Source organism: Saxophila tyrrhenica (genome assembly GCF_035928015.1).
Source record: "Saxophila tyrrhenica strain CCFEE 5935 chromosome Unknown scaffold_4, whole genome shotgun sequence".
In the NCBI taxonomy this organism is placed as follows: Eukaryota; Fungi; Ascomycota; class Dothideomycetes; order Mycosphaerellales; family Extremaceae; genus Saxophila; species Saxophila tyrrhenica.
Genome location: NW_027041736.1, coordinates 1344287 through 1371933, shown reverse-complemented (window position 1 = coordinate 1371933; position 27647 = coordinate 1344287). Strand labels below are relative to the sequence as shown.

The 27647-nt window shown below is 56.5% G+C and overlaps 11 protein-coding genes across 11 annotated transcripts; 7 read left to right on the top strand and 4 right to left on the bottom strand.

Moving 5' to 3' along the window:
• Positions 1 to 2476: 2476 nt before the first annotated feature.
• ago1 (Protein argonaute) lies at positions 2477 to 5481 on the top strand (the record flags this gene model as incomplete). Its single annotated transcript, XM_064800470.1, has 2 exons — positions 2477 to 2645; positions 2696 to 5481. 2 exons carry the CDS (start codon positions 2477 to 2479, stop codon positions 5479 to 5481), a joined length of 2955 nt encoding a protein of 984 aa, XP_064661809.1.
• Positions 5482 to 6597: 1116 nt separating this feature from the next.
• LTR77_003212 (uncharacterized protein) lies at positions 6598 to 7529 on the bottom strand (the record flags this gene model as incomplete). Its single annotated transcript, XM_064800469.1, has 3 exons — positions 6598 to 6973; positions 7037 to 7364; positions 7427 to 7529. The coding sequence occupies 3 exons, from the start codon at positions 7527 to 7529 to the stop codon at positions 6598 to 6600; spliced, it is 807 nt and encodes a 268-aa protein (XP_064661808.1).
• Positions 7530 to 8161: 632 nt separating this feature from the next.
• On the bottom strand, positions 8162 to 9135 carry LTR77_003211 (uncharacterized protein; the record flags this gene model as incomplete). The annotated part of the gene is given in 2 exon segments (XM_064800468.1): positions 8162 to 8280; positions 8295 to 9135. The coding sequence occupies 2 exon segments, from the start codon at positions 9133 to 9135 to the stop codon at positions 8162 to 8164; spliced, it is 960 nt and encodes a 319-aa protein (XP_064661807.1).
• Positions 9136 to 10217: 1082 nt separating this feature from the next.
• On the bottom strand, positions 10218 to 10793 carry LTR77_003210 (uncharacterized protein; the record flags this gene model as incomplete). The annotated part of the gene is made up of 1 exon (XM_064800467.1): positions 10218 to 10793. The coding sequence occupies one exon, from the start codon at positions 10791 to 10793 to the stop codon at positions 10218 to 10220; it is 576 nt and encodes a 191-aa protein (XP_064661806.1).
• Positions 10794 to 11245: 452 nt separating this feature from the next.
• Positions 11246 to 15389, top strand: LTR77_003209 (uncharacterized protein; the record flags this gene model as incomplete). Its single annotated transcript, XM_064800466.1, has 2 exons — positions 11246 to 15072; positions 15146 to 15389. 2 exons carry the CDS (start codon positions 11246 to 11248, stop codon positions 15387 to 15389), a joined length of 4071 nt encoding a protein of 1356 aa, XP_064661805.1.
• Positions 15390 to 16073: 684 nt separating this feature from the next.
• Positions 16074 to 18080, top strand: VTS1 (Flap-structured DNA-binding and RNA-binding protein; the record flags this gene model as incomplete). Its single annotated transcript, XM_064800465.1, has 2 exons — positions 16074 to 17984; positions 18036 to 18080. 2 exons carry the CDS (start codon positions 16074 to 16076, stop codon positions 18078 to 18080), a joined length of 1956 nt encoding a protein of 651 aa, XP_064661804.1.
• An 816-nt stretch (positions 18081 to 18896) lies between these two features.
• LTR77_003207 (uncharacterized protein) lies at positions 18897 to 19940 on the top strand (the record flags this gene model as incomplete). Its single annotated transcript, XM_064800464.1, has 1 exon — positions 18897 to 19940. One exon carries the CDS (start codon positions 18897 to 18899, stop codon positions 19938 to 19940), a length of 1044 nt encoding a protein of 347 aa, XP_064661803.1.
• A 1062-nt stretch (positions 19941 to 21002) lies between these two features.
• LTR77_003206 (uncharacterized protein) lies at positions 21003 to 22227 on the top strand (the record flags this gene model as incomplete). The annotated part of the gene is made up of 2 exons (XM_064800463.1): positions 21003 to 21288; positions 21413 to 22227. The coding sequence occupies 2 exons, from the start codon at positions 21003 to 21005 to the stop codon at positions 22225 to 22227; spliced, it is 1101 nt and encodes a 366-aa protein (XP_064661802.1).
• A 627-nt stretch (positions 22228 to 22854) lies between these two features.
• Positions 22855 to 24897, top strand: LTR77_003205 (uncharacterized protein; the record flags this gene model as incomplete). The annotated part of the gene is made up of 4 exons (XM_064800462.1): positions 22855 to 23307; positions 23359 to 24173; positions 24231 to 24300; positions 24358 to 24897. 4 exons carry the CDS (start codon positions 22855 to 22857, stop codon positions 24895 to 24897), a joined length of 1878 nt encoding a protein of 625 aa, XP_064661801.1.
• Positions 24898 to 25139: 242 nt separating this feature from the next.
• On the bottom strand, positions 25140 to 26506 carry VPS4 (Vacuolar protein sorting-associated protein 4; the record flags this gene model as incomplete). Its single annotated transcript, XM_064800461.1, has 2 exons — positions 25140 to 25361; positions 25430 to 26506. 2 exons carry the CDS (start codon positions 26504 to 26506, stop codon positions 25140 to 25142), a joined length of 1299 nt encoding a protein of 432 aa, XP_064661800.1.
• A 415-nt stretch (positions 26507 to 26921) lies between these two features.
• YKE2 (Prefoldin subunit 6) lies at positions 26922 to 27497 on the top strand (the record flags this gene model as incomplete). Its single annotated transcript, XM_064800460.1, has 5 exons — positions 26922 to 26982; positions 27035 to 27105; positions 27153 to 27277; positions 27330 to 27390; positions 27444 to 27497. The coding sequence occupies 5 exons, from the start codon at positions 26922 to 26924 to the stop codon at positions 27495 to 27497; spliced, it is 372 nt and encodes a 123-aa protein (XP_064661799.1).
• Between the last annotated feature and the right edge of the window lie 150 nt (positions 27498 to 27647).

Sequence of the window (27647 nt, the reverse complement as noted above, 5' to 3'; positions counted from 1 at the left end):
CAAGCTCTCTGCGCGCAATCAGCGGCGGGCACTGTCATGGGGATGAGCTGGCGGATAATGGTGCAGTGGACTCTTTGGACAGCACACTAGCAACGAGCAGCGTCGCATGAATCTTGCAGCCGCTTGTCTCGGTCCTCTTGGTCGCGAGTGCGGCGTTCGCTGGCTCACGCAACAGCTTCTCTTCGCGCCATGACATGGCGACCACGCCGGCACGCCCGGTTTGCGCAGCGGACAAGACGGCGGGGATGCGGTTCAAGAAGAAATGGCCCTCGAAGGCTCCGAGAGAGCATGGGACGGCGCCGAGTACATTGCCTCGCCGGGTTGACAGGTGAGAACATTCCTTGTTTCCTTTATGTTGAAAGAGACGGAGTTCCATCTGCCCTTGCAGTGGAGAAGCTGGTGCATTGCTGCGTCCATCATCGTTCCGTTTTGCAGCGGCTGTTTTGTCTCGTATACAGATTTTCTGCCTCTGAGGACGTACCAGGCGTGCCAAAGCAGCATGCTCAGGCTGTCTTTGGTGCGCGATCTTGCCTTCGTTATGATTTCTTTTCGTAGCCTTTCCTATTGCTTTGGAAAGAATATCAACGGGATGGCAACATAATTCATGCTGGACGTACAAGCCAGCCACGGTACTCTGGTAACAGCAGCCGGCTACAGATGGAAGTTCCAGATATGCTTCCACTGTCTAAAGCGCGAGTGGGCTACATGGCAAGGCTTTCCGCTTGATGCTGGCAGGGTGGAGTGTCGCCCTGAATCAGAGCCCGGACTTCCTTCTCCTCTACTCCATCTGCACACGGAGTCAGCACCACTCTACTCCGTTGACAGCAAAGGTTTACTCCACTCCAACTCCGAATAGCCTGGTCGTCTGGTATTCTAGTCTGGTCTGGCAACCAGGCCAACCTTGATGGAAAGCGTTGTACGCACGCCTTGCCTGGACGTCGCCGCGAGCTGTTGTCCTTCTTTTGTCCTCCTGATCGCTGCGCACCCCGTCGTGGAGCTCGAGCAGGATGCACAGCAGCCCGTGGTATGGCTGGCTATTCCAGGCTTGAAGATACGAGACTATCGCCTCCATGCCCTGTTTTCAGACCAGCGGGATCTTTACTTCTGGGCGAAGGAGGCTGGGGCTCGTGGCTGGAGCTCGTGGCAAGCGGTGCTTAGTCGTACGTCAAGATGTTTGCTCACAGGTATGGACTTCGAGAGGCGTGCGAGGGCGTCCAGGTCCTTCCTCCGCACCATGAATCTGCTTGGCCGCGATGTCGATACTGTCTGGCGCGATCCATGTTCCGTCTCATCGGATGCCCCAGACAGTCGGCGTGCGCTGGAGCGTGGGTGGTAGGCTGAGGCAATGGAGAAGTCGTGCTGGCCATCCAGTTTGTTGGAAATATGTCGGCCGCGCATCATCTAAGGGGCTTTCTGGGTATGCACTAGAAGGCTCAGCCTTGCATGATAAGGTGGAAGAGCAAGGAGCAAGGACGGAGCAAGTGGAAGGCAAATAGGTGGGTGTTTGCTTTGGAGGTACGGAGCAATGGCTCTCTAAGCTATGCGATGATACAGCATCGTTGCCGTGCCTGTTGCCCTTGGTCCTGTCCCGTCCAGCCTTCGAATGCCCTCGCAGACCCTCCAATGCCTTTCACATGCCCCCAGACTTGAACCAACACCTCATCACTGGCCCTACTCATCACGAGACGGCTCAGCTTCAGCTCCTGCTCGTGACGTCAGGCACCGTGGTCGCTCTTGCGAACTGGCGAGCTCTTGGAAAAGGGGCCGTGCGCAGCTGCCGCACAAAATTCGAGCTCTCCGCCAAAACAACCCTCTCCCTTGACACAACCTCAACTACCTCGACAACCTCTTCCATCCACTCAACTCACACAACAACAAGGTATGCTACATCCCTAATACCCTCACACCCTCCGCAGACAATTTGCGCGTCTTTTCCAGACTGTAACACGTTAAGGGGCACCTTCGCAGCAAATTCCTCTCCTCCCACCCCTCCAACCTCACACACCTTCACCACATCAACACAAGGCTAATTCGAGTTCACAACAGCACCCACAGCATCACAGACACCTTCACACCCTCACCGACGTCCTCGTCACGTTCGAAAACACAAGGTAAGCTTCATCCACCACCCTCAAGCGATCCCGTGCACCTCCCCTTTCCATCACATCCGCATTGCACGAGTCCCTCAACCGTCTTCTCACCTTCAAAACACCCTTTCACTACTCAACGAGCATCACATGAGGCAATTGCGACACGTGGCCTCGTGGTTCGAGCTTCTCAGCTGCAGTATATAACCTTGCCACCTCCCCTCCTTCCTCTCTCCCCAGCTCATCAACCTCTTCCTCACACATCAACACTCCTCACCTCTTCCAACCTTCCGACATCACATCACAACACATCGGCAGCACTTCTAACAACTCTCCAGCTTATTACTACTCACACCCTCTCCCCCAACACAACAACACCACAGCCCACCATGGGCGGCCCAGCCAAGCGTCGCGCGAACGAGGGGCGTTATGCTCACTCAGCCGCCACTGCTTCCTCAAGCGGAGACACATCGTCTTCCGGCAAGGCTTCTCGTTCGGTGCACTCGCACGCCCCCTCGACCAGCGGCCACTCCCGTCACTCCCGTCAGTATGACGGCAGTAAGTCTTCTTCACTTCCCAGAATTTTGCTACAGCTAACACTTGCTCAGACCGCGATCCCGGCTCGCCAGGCTCTACCGGCGCGAGGTCCCCAAGCAGCAGATCGCCTGGCTCCGCCACTGCTTCGTCAAGGACCGGCACTGAGCGCAACCCTGAGACTTCCAAGGTCATCATCGAGAACAAGAATCTTGATGTCGGCACCTACGGCCGTGCCGTCATGCGCGGCGACAACCTCCACGGCAGCCTTTGCCCTCGTCCAGCGCCTTCTAAGCTCGGCACGGCCATCAAGATGGGTCTCAACGTCTTCGGAGTGAGCATCGGGAAGCTGTCAAAGATGCCCGTCTACCAGTACGACGTGCACATCGGCTCTGGCACGGAGAAGCGTGGTCTGCTTGACAAGGTCTGGCAGTCCCAGGCTGTACGCAAGGCCTTGGGCGAAGGATTCATCTACGACGGCAACAAGCTTGCGTGGTGTTCGAGGAAGATCGATCGTGAGACAAGGATCACAGTTGACCTTGATGCTGAGCAGAACAGGCCTCCTTCCAAGAGTGGCAAGGACAATAAGCACCGCGCAGTCATCTCCTTCACCAACCCCGTCTATGTCGACAGGTTCGAGTCATACCTTGAAGGCACCGTGGCCTTCAACAACGCCGTCCTGGAGACCCTCAACTTCCTGGACCACATGCTCCGCGAGACACCGCGCAACAACTTCACCGCTATCAAGCGCAGCTTCTTCGCCAGGGGTGAGAAGCGCTTCGATCTCGGCAACGCAGTGGAAGCTTTCAAGGGCGTGTTCTCGTCTATGCGCATCTACCATGCCGGCCTGAACAAGGGTCGTCTTGCCATCAACGTGGACGTCGCCAACGGCACCTTCTGGACCGCTTCCATGCTTCACGTTGCCGCCGTTGCGCTGACTGGCAAGCGTGATGTGAATGACCTCATCGTGGCTCTCAATCGCAGCGGTGAGAGGGGCCGCGAAGGTCAGGCGCTCAAGAAGATGAGGAGGATTCACGTCATTGCTCATCATCGTCGTGGCGAGACCGACAACTATTGCATCGACAGGTTGGTCTACAAGAGCGCGAAGGAGTACAAGTTCGACAAGGATGGCAAGATGATCTCGGTCTACGATTACTTCGCGAAGGAGTTCAACATCCGCCTCCAGCACCCCGATCTGCCCCTGGTCCTGATGACGAAGGGCAAGAATACGATGCTTCCGATGGAGGTGCTGAAGATCAAGGAGAACCAGCGTTACGTCACGAAGCTGGACGACAAGCAGACCTCCAACATGATCAAGTTCGCTGTCGAGCCACCGCCAGGCCGCTGGGAGTCGATCAAGCATGGTCTTGGGATGCTGGACTGGGCCAACGATCCCGTACTCAAGCACTTCGGCGTTCAAGTCGATCCCAACATGACCACCGTCGACGCTCGTCTGATTCCGGCCCCAAAGGTGCAATTCGGTGCTGGCGATGCGAAGCCTGGCACATCAGGTCGCTGGGACCTGAAGGGCAAGAAGTTCCTCTCTGGCAACGTGGCTTCTCTCAAGAGCTGGGCTGTTTGCGTCATCTCCGGTCGTCGTGGCGGCAAGCCCGACAAGGCCACCATCGATCGGTTCATCGCCGAGTTCATCAAGATCTACAAGGGTCATGGCGGCCGCGTTGAGAACACCGATCCTGCTTCGGTGCTTGCCTCAGGTGACGATGTCGGCGGCTGGGTGACTGAGACCTGGAACAAAGCAGGCAACCAGTCCCAGATGCGCCCTCAGATCCTGCTCTTCGTCTTGCCCGACAAGGACTCCATCACTTATGGACGCATCAAGCGCTCTGCTGACTGCCGCTACGGAGTGGTCTCTCAGTGCATGCAATTCTCACACGTCCAGAAGTGTCAAGCGCAGTACATCTCGAATGTCTGCATGAAGTTCAACGCGAAGTTGGGCGGGCAGACCAGCCGCGCGATGGGTCCGAAGTCTGGTGGTCCCACGGGCATCTTCCAGACGCCAACCTGCATCATCGGTGCTGATGTCTCTCACGCTGCACCAGGCTCCCAGGCTGCTAGCATGGCTGCTTTCACCATGTCTATGGACAGGCTGGGCATCAGATACGCCGCTGCCTGCGAGACCAACGGCTTCCGTGTGGAGATGATCAGCACGGACAACATCAACAACATGCTGAAGCCTCAGCTCCAGGCCTGGATGAGCAACGTCGGTGGTGGGCAGTTCATGAAGCGCATCATCTACTTCCGCGATGGTGTCTCCGAAGGCCAGTACCAGCACGTCCTCGAGCAAGAGGTGCGTGACATGAAGGCTCTGCTCAAGACCGCGAACCCGAACATCGACATTCCCTTCGTTGTCATCGTGGGTGGCAAGCGTCATCATATTCGCTTCTTCCCGCCGCAGGGCAAGGGCGATAGGAACGGCAACCCTCTCCCTGGCACTCTCGTCGAGACCGGCTGCACGAACCCATTCGAGAACGACTTCTACTTGTGTTCTCACTCAGCTATCAAGGGTACCGCTCGCCCGATGCACTACCACGTCTTGCTCAACGAGGCCGGCATGGGTAACGAGGAGCTTCAGACCCTCATCTACGAGCAGTGCTATCAGTATATCAAGAGCACGACTCCCATCTCCCAGCACCCCGCCATCTACTACGCACATCTGGCGTCCAACCGCGCGGTTCCCCACGACCCGAACTGGTCCGGCTCGAGCGACGCGACACCATCCTCCGGCCAGCAAACCGGCTCTCAGGGCAAGACCGGCAGCTCCGCCGATGAGACCACCTTCTCCAAGCTGATGCCGATGCCGAACCAAGGCGCCATCAACACCGGCATGTGGTACATCTGATGTGCTCGCGAAACCAGAGAGGTGAACCGCCAAAGTGTGCTTTGCGTGTGCTTTTGAGGGCGTCCTGGGGTGTGCTTTGAGAGTGAGTGCTTTTGAAGGTGTGGCGGGCGTTGGTGGGCGTTGGTGACGATGACACGACGGCGAGACCATGGGAGACGACACGATGCTTGCGACTGCGAAGGATTCTAAGAGGGCCAGCGAGATGGTAAAGAAGACCATGGGTGTGACACGACAAAAGTTTGACGACTGATGATGCGACGGGGGACGACGGACTGATTGCTTTTCTTCCGTGTGCTGCTTTTCTTGCTTGACCCGAGACTGGACTGATGGGTTACTTCTTTTCATTGCTTGTATTAACATCGCGGTAGCTTAGTAACAAAACTGATCAAGGCCTTTGGCCCCCAAAAAACGCTGTTCCTCGTTCTTCAGCTTCATCGGTGACAGACATGGTCTTAACAGCAGGAGAGCAATGGCACCGAAGAGTGATGGTATGGTTGCGACTTAGGAGACCTGGTCGCCGACGACGTCGACCCAGCACACCAACACGAAACGGCGGGAGAACACTACACAAAGATCACGGAAAGAGGAAGGAAAAGCACAAAATCTGGTACACAACCACGCACGCGCTCAGCGCTCGTTTCATTCATGGGCCTGGGTATGAGCATCTATTTACAACATCGACAGAGTCCGCTTCATGAGACGGAAGGTCGTCCAAGCACATCAAAACGCCGTATCCATAACCGTCACTTAACGTTGTCGTACGTCAGGCCCAAATGCGCCTTCCCTTCCCGTCCATGCATGCCAGAACGCCCAAATTCCCACACGCCTCTCGCCATGCCGCTTCGATGCTGTGCGGAAATCCAGAAAAGCAGGAAAGCCCAAGTGCGTGGCTCAGTGTTCGTTCTTCGTCGTTTCTTGGGGTTCGTTGGTGGTGCTGCGCTTGTGAAGGCTCGTGGTGAGGGCAGCGGCGTAGTGCGTTGCGCGAGCGAGTGCTGAGGTGCCATGCCGTCGTGAGCCAGCAAGCAGCGAGCGAGCGGTATTGCCAGATCCTCCATACCCATCCATCATCGGTCGATCGTCATGCCGCCTCTTTCTTTCTTCATACCCTCCTCTTCATCAATCGGTCAACCGATCCAACAGATGAATACTCAAAATCATCACCAACAGCCCAATCGTAACAATAATCAACAACGCGAACCCGAACCACCCCAACACCATCGCGCTAGTGCCGACCCCACTCCTCACGCTCCCGTTTCCAAAATCCTGCGCGACTTGTGCGGCAGCGACAGACGCCGTGTGTTGCCAGAGCACGCTGACGAGCACGAAGATGGAGGAGATGAAGATCAGCGCCAAAGCGGCCTGGGAGACGGGGCGGGAGGGGAAGGGCTTGATGTCGACATCGGAGCCGGTGCGGGCGTCGCGCTCTTCGTGCCAGCCTGGGAAGGTGGCGAGAAGGAGGAAGACCACGAATGCGAGGACGATGGCGACGATGCTGTGGTGAAGGTTAGCATTTCTGCGCGAGCAAGTCAGGGGAGGGAGAGAGTGAAGTACTTACAGGAGGTATGGGAACACGACCGAGTCCTTGAACGTCTCCGCTACCCAGATCAGATTCAACGGGTCCTCGTCGATGCTGATCTGCTCCGCGAGTAGGGTAACGTTGTTGGAGCACAGGAAGCTGCCGCCGTCCGGGTTGACGCAGACGCCAAAGTAGCCGACGCGGACTTCGAGCTGGGCGTCGCCGACGAGGTTGGCGATGGCGGCGGTGACGCCCGGGTCGACTTGGGTCGGGTCGTAGACGGGGGTGTACATTTGGTAGTAGAAGGAGATGATGAAGATGCCGGGGATGAGGGGCGAGGAGGAGGAGCAGCCGGCGAGGAGGAGGGCTGTGAACATATCGTTAGTATGACTTCGTGAGTGTGGTGAAGGGATGGGGTGGTCTGCTTACAGAGTAGGATGATAGCAATGGCGATCAGGATCATCAAGACATGATGGTATCCGAGGAAAGGGATCAGGCGCTGGATGCCGACCGCGAAGCGTACGTTGGCCATTGTTCGGGTCTGCTACCGGCGCTCTGGGACCTGGGAGAGGGAGAGAGAGAGGGTGTTCTCCGGCGGCCAAAGGGCCGGGAGTCGGTGGAGGGCGTGGAATGCAGCAGTCGCTTGTCGTCCTTGCTCTTGTTCTTGTGTGAGTGGGAAGAGAATGTGATTGTGCTCTTGTCGGAATGAATGCTCTTGTTCTGTATGTCTCTCCGAAGTATGCGATGTGGGAGGTTCGAGAAGCAAGCTGGTCGACGGAGCAACGATGGAATGTTTGGCGGGCTTGTCGTCGCACCTGCGAGAGAGTACTGGTCAGGAAGAACAGAGAGAGAGTTTGGGAGAGGATGGGAGTTGGCTTAGCTCTCGACGTGCAAAATTGCTGCCTGCGCAATCACTGAAATCATAGTGGTTGGTATGCGATATCAAGTGGCTGACATTGTACAGCCATCCTCTTTTTCTCGAAGTCAAAGTCGGACGCCGTTGCCCACGCGACACACTAGCGCTAAATAGTACGTCAATCCCGCCAGGAACAGGGTTCTTCCCGCAGCTGCCGAGAAGCTTGACGCGCGTGGCTGGAGGTTTAATTGGAACGGCGGTTTAGAGACGTGGTCTGGAAGGATTGGGCGTCTTGAACGACATCTGCATCATCTGGCATCGGCGTAATTGGTTGAGTACGTACAAATGGCATCTTTCATACAATTCCTCATGTCCAAAATTTTCACAGCGCCGCCTTCTCCGTCAAACACCACCTCCCCTCCTCCCCCTTCCTCACCCTACCCTCCCCCTCCAACTTCCGCAACACCTGAACCACACCCCCCTCCGCCGGCCCATGCAAATGCTCCGGATACTGCCGATACACCACCTTCACAATCTCCATGCTGGTCCATCCCTCGTGCCCATCCTCCCGCTTCGTCCCAAGCACATCCACCACCTCCCCTTCCCTCTGCCGTCGATGCCGGATATACTCCCCTACCTTCCCTTTGCCGTCTGAGATCACGTCTCCATGCCCTGGATACGCGCGGCCGGCGAATTGCTTCTCCATGAGTTCTAATGAAGACATGTAAGCGCCCAGATCCTCAAACACAGCCGTCCCGTGCCCGAGCACGTTGTCGCCGGTGAACATGGCGTCTTCCTCCTGCAGGATAAAAGCCATGTGATCCACAGTATGTCCCGGGCAATGCAGAGCACGCAACGTAGCGCCTTCAGTCCGAATAACCTGGCCGTCGTCAATCTCAATCTGCCCAGGTGGAGGTTCATAGGCAATTACCTCCCCATCAGCAACCGCCTCTTGCCTCGCCGTCGGCTGGTGCTTCAACACCTCCGCCCCTTCACATCCAGGCAAGGCGAGGACATCGCTCACCCCGCCTACATGGTCCGGATGCCAATGGCTCAGCAACACCTTCTCGATCGTCGCGTTCTCATCCTTGAGCGCTTGGCGAAGGGAAGACGCGAAGACGGGTTTGCCTTCGCCGGTGTCTAGTAAGATGCGTTTGGGCCCGGAGCCGATGAGGTAGCAGTTTGTGCCTTGGAGGGTGAATTTGCTGGGGTTGCCGCCGAGGATGCGGAGGACGAGGGGGGAGAGGCGGGTTGTTGGGGGGAGATCTGGGAGTTGTTCCATTCTTGGAGAGGTGCTGAAGGGCCGGCTTGGGATGGTTCCTTTCCTGAGACTTGGGAGTGGCGATAGGATGGGTCTATGGGTACGGCGGAGGAGGTAGGAGACGGTCATCTAAGGCATCGCTTGGCTGTTGTCGTAGATATGCTTTACAATATCTGCAGTCTCATATGAGCGCACTTGTACTTGGATTGCAGAATGAAGCTCGACGGCTGACGATGATCTAACATTCGTCTTACCGAGGCACGAGCTTTCTCTCACTCCTTCCGAATTCGGACAATATCACTTCGCGGCTCTTTTTACATCAATGGCTGCGAGCAAGACCTGGGTTGCCATTCGTTGCTGTGTATACACCGGTTTGCTTCTAGCCATACCCGTGTGCCCCCATGACATGGGCATCATTTCGGCGGTGTTCGTTTGATTTCGAAAAGGTAATAGCGAGAACTTTGGTTGCAAGCACAATAAAACGACGAAAACCGACGGACACGCGCTCTGATGAACCATAGAAGAAGCTTCAAGATGTCTATGAGAGGGCACCAAAGGTTCTCTGATACAGACGACGGTTTATTCAACGACGTCGGCCCCGTCAATACGCGATATTCACTACCCACTTACTCACTACTCACTCCCCAACCCTAACCCTTCATCGTATCACATCTCCAAGACATTCCTCTCAGGGTGTCGCCAGCACACAGCGAAGCATCGCTTGCCCTTCGAGCTCTCGATCAAAGTGTCGGAGCTCCGCAAGCAGTTCGCCCACCATCTCGCGGCGTGCTTGCTCGACCCTAACGTGGCTGCGTCAGACTGGGTCGGACAGAGGCGAAGATCAGGCGGTCTTCCATCTTTTAATCCACAGGTTGCGCTGGTATCTTGCGACGAGCATACGCTGTTGGAGCTGCTTCGCACCTCGCCGACTGGTCTCGCGGCGCAAACCAACTGCCTAGCGTGGCGGGAAGTCTGGCATGGACATGTCCTTCGCGGAGAACCTGCTGTCCCGTCAAGAGACATCTCCCATGATCCAACGTCACCCCAGAACATACGCATGTGTTCGGCTGCCAAAATAACGTGACCCATCCTCCATTGTATTTTCACCGCTCATCTCCCCCTCCCCTCCGCGCCCCCTTCTTCTTACTCTGAAACTCCTTCGCCTTCCTCCTCTGCGCCTTCTCCGCCTTCTGCAGCCCCTCGACCCGCTTACTCGTCGCCTCGCTCGTCTCCCCCGGCACGCTCGCCCTCCCCGCCTCCACAATCAACTCATGCAGCCGGCGAAAACAGCTAATCACATTATCCGTCTGCTTCCTCGAATCATCCGCCTGAATCACCACGTCCGACGTTTTGGCCGCGTGGTACCGGGAGGAAACGATGTGTGGGTGGAGTAGCTTGGGGAGGAGCGGGAGCAGACTCGGGAGAGAGATGCGCAGGGTGGCTTTGGAGGAGACTTTGTTGACGTTCTGGCCGCCGGGGCCGGAGGAGCGGGAGAAGGAGACGTCGTGCGGGGCGTTGCGGCGGATGGTGTCGGCGTCGAGGTTGGCGAGGAAGTGGCGGGCGGCTTTGATGTCTTCTTCATCTGCGCCGTCCGTGGGGCCGCGGTGGGCGAAGGAGCGAACGAGGCGCCATGTTGGAGGAGTGGTGACGCTTCGGAGAGGTCTCAGATAGCGAAGCATCACTGTCTCGTGATCTTGATGCTGGGAGCGTCAAGGCGAAAGTCGACGATGAGCAGCCGGTGGTATAGTTCGCTACATCGTTGGCTTCTCGTCGTGGATGGCTGTCTTCAGCGGGGCAATATGAAAGCCATCTGGCACGAGGGTCCAGCGTTCCCCAAAGGTGTAATGTATTATGTCGTGTCGCCGCTGCAATAAGTGCTGAGAACTGTTTGACTTCCAGTATCACAGAGAGTGCAACAAGATGCAAGAATGCCTGAGGTGGATGCGGGATGGAAGCTGAGATCTGAGCTAGCGAGTCATGTTTGTTGTTGTCTGCAATCGCAACCAACAGCACATCAGTACATCTTCACAGTCATCGGGACAGACTTACGGCAGCAGTGCATTTGAACGCGCCATGACAATTATGCTAACACAGTAACGACTTTATCTATCCGGAGAACCTACCGGACGACATGGCCAACTACATCGACACGCCGGCGACCGACAAGGGCGACCTCACCAGCTTGACGAACAACCATGTCGACTTTTCCTTCGCGCAGCCTTTCGCGTCGCCCTCGAAGAACCCGGCAGAAGACCTTCGCAACGCCATGAAGGGCATGCGCGGCGCGCCTCAACCTGCGAAAACACCACGCGTCCGGAACCCTCTGGTCGGACGATCAAACCCGAATGGCGTTCAGAAGCAGGAATTCACCCCACTCTTGAAGAGCGCGAAGCGTAACCAGCTGCTACAACATAGCATACTGGAAGAGAAGGAGAACGGCGCGCATGGAATTCCGGACACACCGGCTGCATTCAGGTCCAGCTATGCGAGCCAAGGCGACGCGCGATTGCCGGTGAACAGCTCGATGCTGGATGCTGAGAACACAGGCAGCTCGGGTACTGGTGGAATCGACGCGACTCCTGTTCCACCGGTGCAGAGTTCGAGTATGCTGGACTCCACGCCAATGCCTCAATTGCCGAACCGAGGCGAAGGTGGTGTGCTGGACCAAGGCAATGTGCTCACGCTTCGCGATCAGGAGGCCAAGCTGGATCAGATACAGAAGGACAATTTTGGTCTGAAGCTGAAGATCCACTACTTGGAGGAAGCGCTTCGCAAGACTGGAACAGCATTCCAGCAACAGACATTGAAAGAGAACGTCGAGCTCAAGACGCAGCGAACGACCATTGAACAGGATTTGAAGAACCAGCGCAAGCGGTTAGGCAAAGCAGAACTGGAGCTCGAAGAGTACCGGTCGAAGTTCGAAGAGTACAAAGAAAGCGTCAAGAAGCGGCACACATCTGCGCGGGACGCTGAAGAGGTCGAGCTGTTACAGCGAATGGCCGAGGAGAGCCAGAAGGTCGCTGATGAGCGGGAGGAGGAGTTGGATGCGCTGCGCGTCAGATTAGAAGAGGCGGAGAAGGAGCAGCGGGAGCAACAGGAGTCCGACGAGATCCAAGGGCTGAAGGAAGACGTGCAAGATCTCGAGCAGGAGATACGCGACCGCGACCGACAACTCGATGAGAAAGACGAACAGCTGGAAAATCTGCAGGACCAGCTCAAGTCAGCGAAGTCGGACACTGAGCAGGCAGAGCATCTCCAGCAGGACATCGACGAGCTGGAAGCGGAGTTGAAGGAGAAGGACGACGAGCTGGATGCGAAGAACAGCCGGATAGCTGAGCTAGAAGAACGCGTCAACTCGGCCTACGATCGCGAGAAGTCCACTAAGAAGCTACGAGGTGATGTCGTCGAACTAGAAAACCGCATCCGGGAGAAGGACCAGGAGCTCGACGAGAGCGACGAACAACGCCGTGCGCTTGAGAAAAGACTACAGACTGCCGAAGATGGGAACGCCGCAGAACTGCGCCAGCGGGACGATGAGGTCCGCAATGCTCAGCGGGAACTGGCCGACAAGGATGGCGAGATAAGAGCTCTTCAGGAACGACTACAGACTGCGCGCGGTAGCTGGGACGCAGAGGCTCACGAGACTGATGCTCGTTTGCAAGAGAAGGACACCATCATCCAGGATCGAGAAGGCAAGCTTCGCGAGAAGTCGCGCGTGATCGAGGAGCGCGATGACGAGCTTGCTGATCTGCAGAAACGACTGCGTGCAGCGGAGGGCAACCTGGAGGAAGCCTCAGGGAAACACAGCAGGCAGTCGCAGGAGCTGAGCGAGCAGATTCGCGAGCTTCAGGAGAAGCTGCGAGTCGCGTCGGCGAGCACGCAAGCCAAGCTCAACGAGAAGGACGGCATGATCCAAGCGCGTGAGAACGAGATGCAGACACTGCAGAGCCGGCTTTCGAGCGCGCAGTCAGGTGACAGTGCTGAGCTACGCGCAAAGTCTGAGCAGATCCGCGACCTTGAGGCTTCCATCAGGCAGAAAGACGGCACCATCAAGGACCAGTCGCAGCAGGTTACTTCGCTCAAGGCTCGTCTCGGGGCCATGGAGACACCGTCGAAGAAGGATGCGCTTCTCAAGCAACAGGAACAGCAAGTCCGCTCGCTTCAGCAGCAACTTACGGAACTTGAGCAGGACAAGGACGTCGAGCTTGATGAGCTGGAACAGCAACTGCAGTCTGTGGAAACCAAGAATGCCGAGCTGGAGAAGAAGAATGAGGGCTTACGGCAGAAAGCACAGCGCGCAGAGCGAGACCAAAGCCTGATCGGACACCGTGACGAGGAGCTCAACGGCAGGCAAGAGCGGATCGATGCCCTGGAAGATGAGATCGAACAACTTCGCGGCGAGCTTCAGCATGCTGAGCAGAAGAACGGCACTCTGCGAAGGAGGATCGAAAGTGCCGACCGCGACCAGAGTCTCATTGGACATCGGGATGAGCAGCTCAGCAGCAAGCAAGAGCAAATTGATGCGCTTCAAGACGAGGCTGAGCAATTGCGTGAGGAGCTCCAACAGGTTGCAGAGCAGCGACGTACCGATGTCAAGAGGCTTGAGCGAGACCTCGAGAACGCGCGAGCCGCTGGCAGCAGTGATGCGGCGGAGGTTCAGCAGCGTCTCGATGATCTCAAGGCGAACCTGCAGGCAGAGTACTCCGAAGTGAGAGAGGCCCTTGAGGACGAGGTGATGGTTCTGGAGAGCAGTCTGGGAGAAGTGCAGGCGGAGCGAGCGACCCTGGAGAACCGCGTGAATGAGCTTGAGCATGACATCGAGACTGTGCGGCGGACTGCGAATGAGTTTAGCACGCCAGCTCGTGAGCGGAATGAGCTGCGTGTCAAGCTCAAGACTGCCGACAATGAGCGGGAGACACTCAAAGCCAACATCCGAGATCTGGAGGCTGAGCTGGATGCCGCGATGCAGTCGAAGACGAACGGTACGCCTGTCCGAGAGCGCAATGAGTTGCGGCAGAAGCTGCGTGAAGCTGAGTCAAAGGCTGCTCGCCTGCAACAACGTGTCGAAACGCTGGAAGAGGAGCTTGCGTACGAGCAGCAGGAGAGGACCATCGCGAGCGAGCGCAGGGACTTGCACGACCTGGTCAAGAAGGCGAAGATTGAAGCAGAGGAGCTGCAGATCCAACTCACCGACCGCGAGCGCAAGATGGCGTCTTCCTCGCGCAAGGAAAGCGAGCTCAGGACGCAATTGCAGACTGCGCAGGCTAATCTTGAAGACGCTGAGGCCCAGGCGTCTGAGCTGGAGACGAGGCTACAGACTTCGTCGAAGAAAGAGAAGGAAATGCGCGCCCAGCTGAAGGAGTTGAAGGACGCAAAGGTCCAACTCGAAGAACTTGAAATGCAAGTCGGCGAGCGCAAGAACAGCTCCTCAGGCCACGCACGACGGGAAGCCGAACTCCGCTCCCAGCTCCGCGAAGCCAAGATCGAAGTCGAGCGTCTCGAGATCGAAGCCGTGGAGCGAGAGGAACAAATCCAACTGGCGGCGAAGAAAGAAAAGAACCTCCGCGACCGCATTAAGAAACAACGCGCCGACGACATCACCCAGCAAGACCTCGCCTCGCAACTCGAAAACACCACCCTCGACCTCCAACACCAGATCCGCGACCGCGACGCTAATCTACAAGCCGTGGTGAAATGCGAGCGCAAGCTGCGCAAGAAGCTGCAGGCGCTGCAACAGGCCTCTGACCAGGGCCGCGCGGCGGCGGTGGTGGAAGCGAAGCAAAGCCAGAAGTCTTCATCCACGCTCGCGCTGCAGCAGCGCCACGATGCCGAGTTGAAGGGACTGAGCAAACAGATCCAGTTCCTGCGGGCGAAGTGTGCGAGGGAAGAGGCGTTTAGAGGGGACCTGGCGTATATGAAGACGTGGTTCTTGATGCAGGTGAAGCTTTATCAGGATTGGTATGTCCTTCTTTCCCTCTTACCCAAACCTCTCTTATGTTGGAGTTGGAATGTGTGCTAACGGCCAGAGCAGCAATAAAGCAGACCTCCAGCTCCTGGAGGAGATGGGCGTGACGCCGGACATTTCGGTCAGAGAAAGGAAGCCTAGTCTCAAAGTTGTGGGTTTGGGGGTGCTGGCTATGGTGAAGATGAAGCGGAGGATGGGGGTTTGGGCGGAGAGTAAGGCGTTGCAGGAGGCTTTGCTGCGGAAGTTGTGGGGGATGAAGAGGGGGTTGGGGAAGGGGAGTGGGAGGGGGAAGGGTGGGGTTGTTGCTTGAGGGTGTTTGAGCGTGGTGTTGGGTATTGGGTTTGATGGGTAGGCGCTTTCGCATTGCATGGGTACAAGGGTGCTTTCGCTAAGGGATTGGTATCATGAGAAGATGATGTAACCCTTCAAACTCTTTGAGTGTGGCTGATTTAGTCCCCTGTTTGGCACGACACGAAGATATTTCATTGAGATATAAGGCAATGCTATGAAACGTTGGAGGTAATAGGTATGCAATCGGCGAGACTCGGCAAGCCGAGAGCCCCTTAAAGAAGTTCCGCCGGTTGGCTGTTTCAGGCGCGCTCTTTGTGACAACTTTCTCACCTCCCCCGTGTCTTCTTTGTTGCTCCTTCATAGTCACTGCTGGTGGTGACATTCATTGCATCGCGGCATCCAGACTTTCGCTTGGAAGACGATTGGCGTATCCTAATTCACTGAGCCGTCAGGAAACAAAGACTGCACCCGCGGCTTGTCACGCGAGTCGCCCAGTTTCTACCATAACGACTGAGGTTGCAAGCGATTCCATGCCCGCGACACCACTCACGCACTAAACGACTAGTACTACGCTTGCCGGAGACCTTTGAGGACAGCAGGCTCTGCAGGTTCCTTCGGCAGCGACGACGACGAAGGACGACCTTTCAGGAGACCGAGATCTGCTTATCACCTGCACCTATAATCCAAGAGCAAGGACGTGAAGATGTCGGCCAGCAACATCATTGGCGACCGCAACAGCACGCCGGCGGCGACGAGCTCCAGCCTGCGACCGCCTTCAGCGCGTACGATGGCCGGTGCCGGGCATCAGCTGCGCGCGTCAGCAGATATGGGGGCCTTTTCCTCCACCTCGCTACCCCACCGCGGCATCCGACCAGCCTCAGAGGTGTATTTGAGCCAGTTCCAGCAGAGCGCGAACACGACGAACCCGGAGGATGCGGCGGACAAGGTGGCACAACAATGGATCGCGGATATTGATCAGTATGAGACTACGCTGGAGGATATGGCGGCGGCTACGCTCGATCAGGATTTCAAGGATGAGCTGAGTGCGATTGAACAGTGGTTCCGTGTGCTCAGCGAGCCCGAGCGGACTGCTGCGCTGTACGCGTTGCTACAGCAGACGACGCAAGTGCAGATCCGCTTCTTCATCCAGGTCCTGCAGCAGATGGCGAAGAGCCACCCGATGTCTGGCGTTCTGTCGCCTGCTGCGTTTGGCGAGAAGGACCCGATGTCGTCCAGGATGAACGACGCTATGAACAAGCTCAACGTGGAAGGGTCTCGTGGTTCTTTTGGCTTTGGCGGCAAACCACCGGCCTCGCCTGGCGGAGCTAAGCGCAACTCAGGGCTGGATCCACACACGATCAAGTCGATGTTTCCGGATGCGGCGAATGCTATTGAGGATCAGAAGGCGGAGTTTGAGAAGACGACGGGTCTCGCGCCGACATCGAATAGGAACAGCGCGGCGGTGGGTGATAGGTCTTCGCAGTACATGGCTCCGTCCCTCTCTGCGCCTGGGGAAGAGGGGCAGGGACAGCACAAGCGTAATGGCTCCAACATCCCACCTGGGTCGTGGAGAAGTAACGCAACTCCCAATACTGAGAACCAGCCACCTATCGGCGGACCGAAGTCATCCTCCAGCCAACAGCCACCAGGACAGCCAGCGATGGGACAATTTGGGCTGAACCAGCCCCCTCCTTCTGCTGGCTTGCGGAGTGGTCGGCCCTTTGCGCTTTCGAGTGATAACAACATCCAGAGCCAGACGGCTACCGCAAATGATAACGTCAACGCCGGCATGCCGATGCTCTCTCCCTACGCTCCTGGTGCCAGCTGGGCGTCTATGACCAACACTCCGATGGTACCCAATTTCCAGAATCAGAGCAACCAGGCTGATCTAGTTGCCAACGCCACCGCCATGAAGCTCGCCGCTCTGTCTACGGTCAACAACCGCATACAGCTCGACGATGCACGGAAGTTTCAGCGTCGCGCCCGCTCAAATGAGGGCAACCAACCAGGCGGTCAGCCGCAGCCGCAGCAGCAGATGAACCCTGGCATGCCTGCGAATTTCGTCATGACCAATGCCGCCGGCCAGGTTCTCACGCCGCAACAGACGGCCGTTCTACAAGCACAGCAGATCGCCGCCATGCAGGGCAGGCGATCACGGCCCAGCTCACCCGGCATCGCCATCACCGGCCCTCAAGGCCAAACAGCGGGCATGGGCATGCACGGCGGCGGCCTACAGAACAACGGCTACCTCGCCGCCTACGACGGCAGCAACATGGGCCAACTCAACACCGGCATGGGCAACCTCGGCCTCGGCGGCTTCGGCTACAATCCCGCGATGAGCTCTGCGGTAGCAGAAGGCTATCTGAGCGACGCATCCGAGATGCACCAGCGAGGCCGGTCGCCGCGTGGCAGGAGAGGCAGCAGCAAGCCGCCCGAAGACCCGACGGATATGAAGCTGCTGAACGATGTGCCGAGCTGGCTGCGTACGCTGCGGCTGCACAAGTACACCGACAATCTTAAGGACATGCGGTGGCAGGACTTGGTGCAGTTGGACGATGCGGGGCTGGAGAGGAAGGGGGTCGCGGCGAAGGGGGCGAGGAGCAAGTTGCTTAAGGTATGTTCTGCTCTACAGGCGTGTGATTACGATGCTGACAACTATGCGCAGGTGTTCGAACAAGTCCGAGAAGCGCAAGCAGAAGGGAGGCTATAGGTAGCCCTCCCAGCGGGCTGGAGACCGAGCTCGCGACGGGATCAGCGGTGGCACTATTTACTGTTGGTCCGAGATGGTTGAGTTTGCTCCGAACAAACAGTGGATATAGACACTGCTGCTACCAAGGCCAAGGTCTTCGCAACTGCTGAAACGTTTCTAGCATTGCTGTGTCCGTCACCCATACCTCATGGAGCGGTACTGCTGGCACTGGGCGCTGGAAGCGGTCATTGTTTGTTCGATCTTCAGGTGGATATACTCATATTGTCAAGACTGTTTATTCTCTGCCCCTTTCCAACACATCTCTTTTGCTTTCTTCTGCTTTCTTGTCATTTCAGATGCCCATGCCCATTCGGGCGCCGCGCTTCGATCATGACTTCACATTATCACGTGACGAATGCCGACCTCACCTCATTCACCCATTGTCGCCCCGCCGGCCGCCCATTCACGGCTCAAAGCGGCGACAATGCGAACAATACCACAATACAACAATGAACCAGTATAAAGACCGGCCGGCCCTTCCTTTCTCTCTAGGCCGAACAAAGGACTCATATGCTCACGCTCGCTTTCGACTCCTTACTGGGGAGAATTCACTGTTGACTGCCTTCCTTCTTCGAAGCTTCACAGGATAATTCACGACTCTCGACACACGATACCTTGAGGTTTTTCTAGATATAAGATTTGGCGCTGGTCGCTGGTTTCTTTTTCGTCTTAACTTTCTTGCACCACCACACGTGAACACACACCACCTCGACGACGAACCACTTCGAACGGAATCGACAACTCCGAAACCAACTCCGAGACCGAAATCGCACAAACATGTTTGCGATCACCTACCTCGTCCTGGCGCTGGTCGCCCTCATCTTCAGCAGCGTCACCGCCGCTCCAACAACACATTCAACGCCGTACAAGCAAGTCGCCCAGTACACCCACCCCAACTTCTTCGACGGCTTCACGCTCTACAGCGATGCGGATCCGACCTACGGTTTCGTGGATTACGTCGACGAGCAGACGGCCAAAGACGAGCACCTGACCGGCTGGATCTATCGCGAAGGTCCCAACACGACTACCGCTTTCATCGGCGCAGACTCCACCGGCATCTTTCCCTCCGGCCGCAACTCCGTCCGCCTGACCAGCAAGAAGGAATTCAAAGTCGGCATGCTGGCAGTGATCGACCTCATCCACATCCCAGTCGGCTCTGGTCCCGGTGGCTCAGGTCTCTGGCCCGCGATCTGGTTTCTCAGCCCCGAGGCGACTTGGCCGTATGGCGGCGAGATCGACATTCTCGAATACGTCAACCCGACGAAGGAGAGCAGCTTCAACGCCATGACCCTCCACACCGGTCCTGGGTGCAACGTCGACAACACACCCAACAAGTACCTCGGCGAGCTTACCAACGGCAACACCGATTGCTCGTACAGCGACACGGGCAACACCGGCTCCATGGGCTGCTCGATCCCGGCACCCCTCAAATACAGCATCAACGGCCACCCCTTCGCCACCGCAGGACCAGACTTCAACGCCCAAGGCGGCGGTACCTACGTCGCGGAATGGACGGCCGAAGGCATTTCAGTCTGGCTTTTCGACCGCTACAACCTCCCCCACGACATCCACGACCAGCGCCCGAACCCGAAGCGCTGGTCGCAGAAGCCGCTGGCGAAGTTCGCTGGGAAGGGGTGTGATTACACCAAGAGCTTTTTGCCGATGAACTTAATCGTCAATGTTGATGTTTGCGGCAGCTGGGCGGGAGAGGTGTATCCTGGTGGAGCGGAGGCGTGCAATGAGTTTGCTGCGAATAATCCGGAGGCTTATAGGGAGGCGTATTTTGAGTTTGGGGGGATTTTGATGTATCAGAGCGAGTAGAGCGTCTGTAGCATCTTTTGGGGACCTCTTGGTTACGATGGACATTTTGATAACCCGACGTGATGAGGAATGACTTCGCGCAGCCTTGGGGGAGCGCAGTAGACAGTACAATGTACAAAGACTTACATACAGCTCTAACTTCTTGGACATGCTTAATTTCCCATGTGCCCATTTCAATGCTCTCATTCTCACCACTGGTCTTTGACACAATACTCTTTCGTGTTCTGGCTTTGGTCAGCCCACTTGATCGCGAAGGACGGTGCTTTCCTCGTTTTCCTTGCCACCTCAGCAGCAACAACAACAACACTTCGTCCATAGGAATAGAGGGGCGCATGTACTGTACTTAGACGTGGAGTCTAGAGGCTACCGGACCGCCACCGCCGCCCCCGTCGACACGGCTCGCGACGTCGAACTCAGTTCAAGGTGAGGTCCACCAAAGCAATTCCAACCCCAGCCACGAACAGATAAACTTGATCAACTCCCTGTCCACTTATGAATCGCAGTAACCGGATAAGACTAGGTCCACCAGCCAGTTGCCCGGCGATCGGGAAAGGAGCGGCAACCCTCGAGTCGATCATCGACCATCTCCACCCACGCGACCAATCTCGGCCTCGAGCGTGCTCTCATGCTTTTACCATCGCACAGAGCCGCACGCGCATCATCAACGATCCAGCCCCGCTGTCCGCTCCATGTGCCGTACCAGCGCTCTCACAGCTCTCTGCGTCCCGCGTCCGCTGTCACGATGCCATCACCAGGCTGGTGGTGGCGTTGCAGATTGACAGCTTCTCGACTCCGCCAGTGGCTACAAAGAGCGCGCGTGCGTCACGATGGTCTGCAGTCAGCAGCGCGCGTCCAAGCTTGAGAGGGCGTAACCCAGTTTCACGGTACGCTACGATCACCAGCCTGCATGATCGTCGGGCAGGCGAGGTGAGTGTCTGCGGGAGGCGCTATCTTTTTCCTTTCGTCTCGTCTCCTCCCTGTTGAAGCTTTTCAAGCTCCTCGAGCTCTTCTGCAGCCTGACTATCCTTCCTCGAGTATCTTTTAAACCACAGCTCGGCCATCATGGGGGAGAAGCACGGTTTCGACAAGCCCATGGGCGGTTTCGTGCAGCCCAAATCCGCCGCCATGTCCTCCGCCGTCCGAGGCCATTTCGTGGCAGCAACCGGCGAATTCGTGGGAACGTTCATGTTCCTCTTTTTCGCTTTCCTGGGCCATCTCATGTCCGTCGAGCAGCAGACAGAGACCAATGGTGATGGGACGAACAGCAACTCGACCATCATCTACATTAGCATGAGCTACGGATTGAGCCTTCTGGTCACGGCATGGTCGATGTACAGGGTGTCTGGCGGTCTGTTCAGGTGTGTACGATCGTAACTCTCAGGTTGCTGAATGCTAACGGCTCTGCAGTAAGCCACTATCCCAGCGAACTTCCCTCCACACGCTCGAATGACTCTAACGCACTACACCCGCAGACCCAGCAGTCACCGTGGGCTTGGTCATGACCGGCGCGGTCCCAGCCCTGAGAGGCGCCATCTTGATCATACCGCAACTTCTGGGCGCCATATGTGCTGCTGCTGTAGTTGAGGGTATTGTTCCGGGGGATATCGCATTAGTCCAGACCCTTTTGAATCCAGACGTTAGCGTAGCACAGGGAGTGTTTCTGGAGATGGTCAGTCGTGTACATGGTCTTTGCTCACGAAGTGACTCGCTAATGCCATCAGCACAGTTCCTGACAATACTCCTGATCTACACAGTCCTGATGTTGGCAGCCGAAAAATCCAAAGACACCTACATGGCACCCATCGGCATCGGCCTCGCACTGTTCGTCGCAGAAATCGCCGGCGTAAACTACACCGGAGCCAGCCTCAACCCAGCTCGATCCTTCGGCCCATGCGTGATCGCAGCCAACTTCCCATCCTATCACTGGATCTACTGGATCGGACCAATACTCGGCGCCTTGGTCAGTGGTGGGTACTATCACTTCGTCAAGTTCTTCAACTACGAGGAGGCCAATCCAGGACAAGACTCAGCCGGCGGTGATTTTGAAGAGGTTAAACGGTCACAGAGTCAGATGGATGAAGGCGCAGCGTTGGAGAACGGAGACATGCGGCAGAGCAACTCTCGCAACGGCACATCCGGCGGTCGGAACCGACCTTCGCAGAGCCGGCAGCAATATTCGTCGCAGGGCCAACAGCAATATCCGTCGCAGAGTCAGAACCGACCACAGATCGATTCGAGGATTGAGAGCGGGACGATGCATCCAGGTTTCGATGGGTATGAGCGATGAGAAAGAGGCAGGACGAGCAGTGTAGGATATCTGGAAGAACAAAAGCACGGCACAGTGTCAAGGCCTTGGGTTTAACCCCGAAGAGGTGTAAGAAGAGCATGGGCTTGCATATACGGGGAATAGTTGAAATACATTGCGGGTAGTTTTTCAGCGGGCGTTGTATGAGCAAGCGTTTTGGCGTGGCGTGATGGAGCTTTTCTGTCGCTCACGTCAGGCTGCTGACATGAGATACGGCCAGCCAGGCCAACCTAGGCCAAGAATTTCTGACCACTCACCCACCAGGCCTTCGCTGTCTCGCCGAGTCGCGGTCAGCTTCACGAGAACATTTCCTCGCCGGTATGTCTGGTTGACTAACTTCCAAACACGGTAGGTACGGTGAGTCTGCTTCGTGTGCGGCTGAGGTTATGTCGAAGTGCCATGGAATCATCGGCAGGACGCGGTAGACTAGGCCATGCGCTCAACACGCGAGAGAAAGTCCAAGGAAGCAGGATATAAAACGCGATCCCGGCTGGGTACCGTATATTGACAGTTGTTGCGCCGACCACTCTAGGTCTGCCATTCACTTTTCTCTCGGAAGACCTCAAGCATCTCAAGCACACAGCACCCTCCATTCTTAGCATCACAGACATGCCTATCTCCAACAAGATCGCAGAAGGTGTCGAAGAGGTCGACGTGATCATCGCTGGTGGTCAGTACATCCTCTACATCGCCCTCGCTCATATTAACAGCCGTACAGGTGGCACAGCAGCATGTGTCGTCGCCGGGCGTCTCGCCGCAGCCGACCCGAACCTCAGCATCCTGCTCATCGAAGGCGGCGAGAATAATCACAACTTGGACAGCGTCCGCAATGGAGCGCAGTTGATCGAGCACTTGCAGCCGACCAGCCGCACGGCAATTTTCAATGTTGGGAAGCCGACGGATGCTGTCGCTGGACGGCCTCAGATTGTGCCGTCTGGAGGTGTACTTGGTGGAGGATCAAGCATCAATATCATGCTGTACAGTCGAGCGCAGGGGTGTGACTTTGACTCCTGGAAGATGCCGGGATGGTCGACGAAGGAGATTCTGCCGTTCATGAAGAAGGTCAATAGCCGCATCTTTTCCACGTGATGGATCAAGCTGACCATATCATAGCTTGAGACATACCACGGCTCCGGGACTAAGAATCACGGAGATCGCGGTCCTGTCCAGATCTCCAACGGCGCCTTCCGCGGTATCAAGTCTCAGGAAGACTGGCTCAGCGCCGCTTCGAAGCTCGGATACCAAGAATACACAGATCTGCAGGACCCAACAAGCGTGAATAACGGGTGGGAGAGGGCGATGAAGTATTCCACGCCTGAGGGCGACCGAGCCGACTCGGCGCATGCATACATCCACCCGCTGTTGGAGGATGGGAAACACATTAACCTGCACGTGCTCTGCGAGTCAAAGGTCGTCCGGGTATTGTTTGACGACAACAAGCGGGCGGTAGGCGTCGAGTACATGCCCAACCCAGCGTACCAGCCGCAGACCGGCGTGGGTGAACCGCCGAAATTCTCCGTCAAGGCGAGGAAGCTCGTCGTGGTATCGTGTGGCGCTTGCGGTACCCCTCAAGTGCTCGAGCGCTCGGGAGTAGGTAATCCAGACATCCTCAAGAAAGCCAATGTGCCAGTTGTGGCGGACGTGCCTGGGGTCGGAGAGAACTACGACGACCACACTCTGGTGGGGTACACCATCACGACCAACCTCGGACCGGACGATACGCAGGACGCCTTCGCGACGGGCAGAGCGTCTGCTGAAGACCGCCGGGCGAAAGGCATGCTGGGCTGGAACGGCTGTGACACTCATGGGAAGTTCCGACCGACTGAGGAGGAAGTCGAAGCGCTGGGCTCGGATTTCAAGGAAGCGTGGGATCGGGATTACAAAGACCAGCCGAATAGGCCGTTGATGATGGCTGCCACGCTTGCTGGGTAGGTCGTCCGTCCCCTCCGTGGCGAGGCTGACCACTAAAGTATTTCTTCTTCCAGGAACATGGGAGATCCAACCTTGGTTCCCGCCGGCCAGTACTTTTCCATAGCGGCCTATTCCGCATACTCCGTGAGTTGGCACATCCCATGATGCCTGCAACACTGCTAATACTTCTCCCAACCACAGTACAGCCGCGGCTACCTCCACATCACCGGTCCCGACTGGCACGACCCCATCGACTTCGACCCGGCCTACCTCTCCGATAAACACAACCTCGATCTCAAAATGAACATCTGGGCCTACAAGCGCCTGCGCACGATCATGCGCACGACGAGCATGTACACCGGAGAATTGCAATTCATGCATCCAGTCTTTCCCGAGGGCTCCGAAGCCGCGTGCGTGTCTGCCACCGATGCGAAGAGCGTCGTGGCGAGTCCGAAGTACACTGCGGAAGACGACAAGGCGATTGAGAAGTTTCTCCGCGAGCGAGTAGGGTCTTGTTGGCATTCGCTTGGGACGGCGAAGATGGGTGCGAGGGCGGAGAAGGGGGTTGTTGATGAGAAGTTGAATGTTTATGGGGTTGAAGGGTTGAAGGTCGTCGATCTGTCCATTGCTCCTGGGATGGTGGGTGCGAATACCAATAACACGGCGTACGTGGTTGGCGAAAAGGGCGCCAGTCTGATTCTCGCGGAGCTCGGGCTGGCTGATGCTGATGACTCGATCTGAGTGGTGGTGTAAAGCCCTCCGAGAGAGCGGGATAGAAAAATGGCTTCATGAGCCTAACGTTTAGCACATATCTGCTTCCTTGAAACCTCATCGGTGCTTGCTGAGACGTATATCATTCATCCGGACCTCTGCACACGCCAATTCATCCCAACCCATGCCCACAACGCTCCAGAACGCCATGCAACTCAAAAACCGTAACACGCGCACATGCATCCTCCCTATCATCACTGTCTCACAACGCTCTACGCGCCCTCACTTCCAAACTCATTGGTCCACTCCTCATTTCTCTTGAGATCGGCTTGTGCCACGGTAGGTCTCGATGCCTTGATAGCTTTGATGAAGTCCTTGACGTGAAGTGGTGGTTCTAGCAGCTTGTCGGTGTCGACCTGCATCCAGTTCATCTCCATCGCATCAGCATCCCCGGGCGAGCATGGCGTCAGCTTTTCTTCGCCGTCTACTTCGACCTGTGGATCACGATACGTTAGCTTTGGCCTCAAATATGGCGCGAAGAGCGTTTTTGTGTAAGGCCTACCTTCTTGTAATGCGTAGCAGTCTGGATCTTCCGCACCGGCTGCATCAACGCATCCTGCACCGCAATTGCGATATCTGAACCAGAGTAGCCTTCGGACATCTTCGCCAGTGTCCGGTAGTCGTCCCCTTTGAGCTCGCAAGGCGTACTCCCCACAGCAATCTCAAACATCTTCATCCTTGCTGGCTGATCCGGTAAGCTGATGTGCACTCGTCGCTGGAAACGTCTTCGAATGGCTGCATCGAGTTGCCAGGGGATGTTCGTTGCGCCCAGGATCAATACACCCTTGCTATCCTTGCCCACACCGTCCATCTGCACCAGCAGTTCCGTCTTGATACGCCTACTTGCCTCGCTCTCGCCTTCTCCTCTCGGACCGCAGAGTGCATCGACCTCATCGATGAAGATGATACTGGGCTTGTTCTCGCGCGCAAGATTGAAGAGCTGCTTCACCAATCGTTCCGACTCTCCCATCCATTTGCTCACCAAGTCCGAGGAGCTGACCGAGAAGAACGTGCTGTTTGCCTCTGTAGCAACCGCCTTCGCCAGATACGACTTGCCTGTACCTGGAGGTCCGTACAGCAATATCCCCTTCCACGGCTGCCGCTTGCCGGTGAACAGATGCGGGAACTTGATCGGTAATATCACCGCCTCCTTCAACGCCTCCTTCGCGCCCTCCAACCCTGCGACATCCTCCCATTTGATGTTCGGCTTGTCCGTCAAGATAGCCCCCGCCAGCGCCCCTCTCAACTTCTTGCTCTCAGCATCTTCCTCGTCGTCCTCTTTGCCCTTCCCGGCACCGTTGCTCGCTTTGCCGTTAGCACCCATGGCAGCCGGTTTCCGTTTACTGTCGTTCTCAGCCAGGTGGTTCTTCAGCTTCTCCGCCCGCTCCATGTACTCGCCCGCCTTCTGCCGTATCATCTCCTTGCTCTTTGCGTTCTTCTCCCATTTCAGCGCTAGCATGAAGAGCTCGAGTGATTGGTAGTAGCCTTGGTATGCCTTTTCATATTCGCCGGCGGTGTCCGCTTCGATGGCCTTCTTGACGGACTCTATTGCCCGCCCGAGGAAGTCGGTGTTGGACATGGTGAGGGTATCGTGCTGCTACGCGCAGCTAGGCGTTGTGCGTCGGTATTGTTATCTGTGGTGCCGGTGATATCGCGGTCGATGGGATGGTCCTAGACAGGCAGCCTGATTGATGTAATCGTCTGGCGTGCCTTCCTCTCGAAGCAGCAACAGTGGAAGATCTTCTTGAATCTTTGGCCTTCGAATGTGTCGCTCTTGGTAAGCGGTTGAATGTTGACGGTGGGATGTGCTCCAGAAACACAGACGTCCCGCGCTAGGAGGTAGGCAACGGAGCGTGGTGGGGTGGCGGAGAGAGAAGGCAGGCTACATCCCGTCCCTCTTTCAACCTCACTTGCTCAAGACATTCTCAAAAATCCATCAGGCGCCTGTCTTCTTGGAACATTTGATCAATGACTAGATTGAGATAACACCCAATATGGCGGACCAACAGAAAGAACTCCGTTCACTATCAGACGAGTATGAAAAGCTTCAGGGCGGTATGTCTTGCCCTTCTCAAACCTGCTGGTGATATATACTAACACCTTGTAGAGCTCAACTCCCGCGTGCAGACTCGTCAGAAACTAGAGAGCCAGTTCACAGAGAACAAGGGCGTACAAAAGGTACGCCCTCCAGAGCCTATGGTCAAGCACGTTCTGACAACGACCAGGAATTCTCAAATCTAGACGACGAGGCGAAGATCTACAAAATCGTAGGCCCAGTACTGCTGAAGCAGGATACCACCGAAGCCAAGGGGACGGTGGACAGTCGGTTGGAGTACATTGGGACGGAGATGTATGAGCTTGAACCGCCTCTTTTCCATTTGACATGCTAATGACTTGAGCAGCAAGCGGGTAGAAGAGACCATTAAGGGCCTGCAACAGCAGAGCGAAGGAAAGAGGAATGAGGTATGTGGCCTCATCTCGTTTGACATCAACTCGAAGCTAACCACGAGCTATAGATCATGCGCATACAGGCGACCATGCAGCAGAGCCAGACCGCCGCGCCTGCGTAGATGTCCATCCCTGAAGATCAACGACATCAAAGACCCGTTTGAGGGTGATCGAGATGCTGCGGCGGAAGTCATCAAGTAGCATAGGGCAGCTTCCTCTGAGTGGACCACCGGCACATGGCAGCTGAATGGGGCCCTGTCGACTTCGCATCA